A 2,774-nucleotide genomic window follows, 5' to 3' on the forward strand; every position below is an offset into this window, starting at 1 on the left:
GGCAACAATGTACATTATTGCCCGATGAAGGCTCGAGTAAAAGGGCCGAAAGGTCGCAAATAAAAGAAAAGTGTTTTTAGGTAGGGAATAATCCGTGTATAATTCAACTTATTAACTTACTCACGTCATGAGTCTTAAAAAATAATTGTTCCAGTCTTTTGAACTAATAGATAAAGATATATATTTCTCGTTTTAGTTAGACATCGTAATCAGTAAGACATCCTTGCTAATCAGATCAAAACTGATAGATCTGAGAACTCCTGACAAATGGACAACATTAGAAGATCTTAAAAGCATTTACCAACTTTGTCTCGAGAAGCCAAAGGTAAGCATTTCTATATATGCCTTTGGATCAACTGGTTATCTGTGTGTCTGAGGTATATGTTTAATTTCCTTGAAAAGTGTTAGTCCTAAGATTACGAACGTTAAACAGTTATGTTACATTTCACTGAAGTATTCTTATAATTTGTATTTAAAAATTATGAGTTAATTTCTGTGTTAAAAGCTTACCTAATAGCTGAGATTATTTTACTTTTAGTATTCATTAATTTGATGTAATTGTTTTTTATCTGCTCGTCTGTTTATCTACCTGTCTCGATACAATAAGTGTTACTATTATCAGTTTAATCGAATGTTTATAACTGATTAAAATATATATAGAACTGCTCTCGTTCTTTATGGATTTCAGGAAAATATATTTTATTGTGGCTTTTCGTTTTAGAAAAGCTGATAAGGGAAACACGTTTCGTGGTTTGACTCGAGTAAATGTGATTGTTAGTATCATATTGTTGCGTCAGCGAGGTCACGTGACTAGTGTCACGCCACGTTTCTAGAAATATCTTGTTCCTTCGTGAATGCCCTAGCATTTACTAGATATATGTTTGTCTGGTATATATATATAAGACGCTCACAACGTGAGAGGATAATGTGTGTAGGTAGTGAGTAATTGAACTGCAGTCAGAGAGTATTGTTGAAGTCCGTTATAGCGTTTGTTTTAGCGCGAATGTTGAAATCAAGTGTATCGTAAAGTTATATTCAGAAAGAATAAGCCAGTTTTATTAAGAAAGGACTTGTGTCGCTAAAGTTTCGTCGGAACGAAGTTACGGAAAATCAACTAACGACTGGAGGCGTAACAATATATTAACTTACTCTAATCCTGCCTAAAAGAATTTCAATTTGAGGGTAGGTTGGTAAAGGTCCTGATGAGTAATAAAATCGAATCGGGAATACACGCGCCCGACGCTTGGTATTTGCTGGTGCACAAAAACATAGCTAATAAAAAAGCAAAAATAAAAGGTCTCATGCATTAATTTACTCTAATCCTGCCTAAAATAATTTCAAGTGCTGTGGCTATTGAGGATTCCCTCTTGTGTACTTTTGTTGATGATTTTTATCAAGTGATTTTTGAATAGTATTTAATTTTTTTTAATGACGATTTTAAGGACTGGTTTTGGTAGTTTTCCATTTTAATACCCAAATGTAAAGGATACAGAAATAAAATATCTATATCTTGAAATTCAAATTTTTGATTTTTTTTTGTTAAGTCATTACGTTGGTATATGTTCACAATTTTTTTTTCCTTTCTCGTCACTAAAGCACATTAACATTTAGTTAAATTAATACTCACGATTAAATCTGTCTGTCGTAAACACTAAAATATTACATAAAAGCAGAAATATGCAAAAATAATGTGATTATACTCTCGACTTTCCCTCAATTAGACTTCTATGGTCATTTCGATAAAATATTAAATACAGTTGAAAGTTTTGAAATATAAGAGTGAACAGTATTTGCCCCATATATATATATATATACTGTACCTTATTTCATTATTAAAATGACCTACAGTTTGGGCTGGATATGATCTAGTAGTTAATGTCCCGCGGACGGAAGGCCCAAGATTCGAGTCTCCATATGGCTCTGAGCACGCTCCGCATTTTTAGCCTTGAGAGCGTTATAACTGTGACAGTCAATCCTGTTATTGGGTTAAAAGTAGCCTTATGAGCGTTTGGTACTGCTGACTAGTTTTCTCCTTCTGGTTAGCTATTCTAAATCAGGGATAGCTGTGCCTAAACCTAATGTTTTCTGACTTGGCTATTTATCTCTTGGGTCTCATAAGGTTCCGTTCACCTTGACATTACCAAGTGCTTCCTTAAATTGATAAATACTTTGAACACTTTCCTCCTAGTAAGTCGATAGATCAAGCAGGGCTAGAAAAGTGTTCACCAATGAGAAAGCAAACATGTATACGTTTCTGTAAAAGTAAACTCCTACATGTACTACCGCAGGGTTCACCGAAAGTGTTCTGTTTCAAGAGTAAATAAAACCAAAATTAAGAGTGTTTCATTCTTCTCGTGATTCATGGCATGCGCACGTTTGACCGACTTCACGACAGTAGAAATTGCAACGTTAAGCGTCGTCCCCTTATGTGACCTCATTTTAGTGTCTACTGACTAACTGACAGACAATACACTATTGTATAGTGGTGAGAGTGCTTATTTTCGGTTTATTACTGTAGCCTACGGGTATTTGTGATATTCGCAGAAATATCAGGTAAAGTGTTTTATAAAATACCCTAATTGCCAGAAACAGTTTAACTTCCATTCTATGTTCTATAAAATACCCTAATTGCCAGAAGCAGTTTAACTTCCATTTCATGTTCTATTAAATACCCTAATTGCCAAAAGCAGTTTAACTTCCATTTTATGTTCTATAAAATACCCTAATTGCCAGAAACAGTTTAACTTCCATTCTATGTTCTATAAAATACCCTA

The 2,774-nt window shown here is 34.0% G+C and overlaps 1 protein-coding gene across 1 annotated transcript in view; it reads left to right on the forward strand.

The window, feature by feature from the left end:
• LOC106464143 (hydroperoxide isomerase ALOXE3-like) overlaps positions 1 to 2,774 on the forward strand; it is a 52,978-nt gene that overhangs the window by 18,718 nt on the left and 31,486 nt on the right. The window contains exon 4 of the mRNA XM_022391823.1: positions 197 to 325. Within this exon, the coding sequence (XP_022247531.1) occupies positions 197 to 325 (129 nt within the window). The remainder of the gene's footprint in view (positions 1 to 196; positions 326 to 2,774) is intronic.

Source organism: Limulus polyphemus, unplaced genomic scaffold, assembly GCF_000517525.1.
Source record: "Limulus polyphemus unplaced genomic scaffold, Limulus_polyphemus-2.1.2 Scaffold1569, whole genome shotgun sequence".
Lineage (NCBI taxonomy): Eukaryota > Metazoa > Arthropoda > Merostomata > Xiphosura > Limulidae > Limulus > Limulus polyphemus.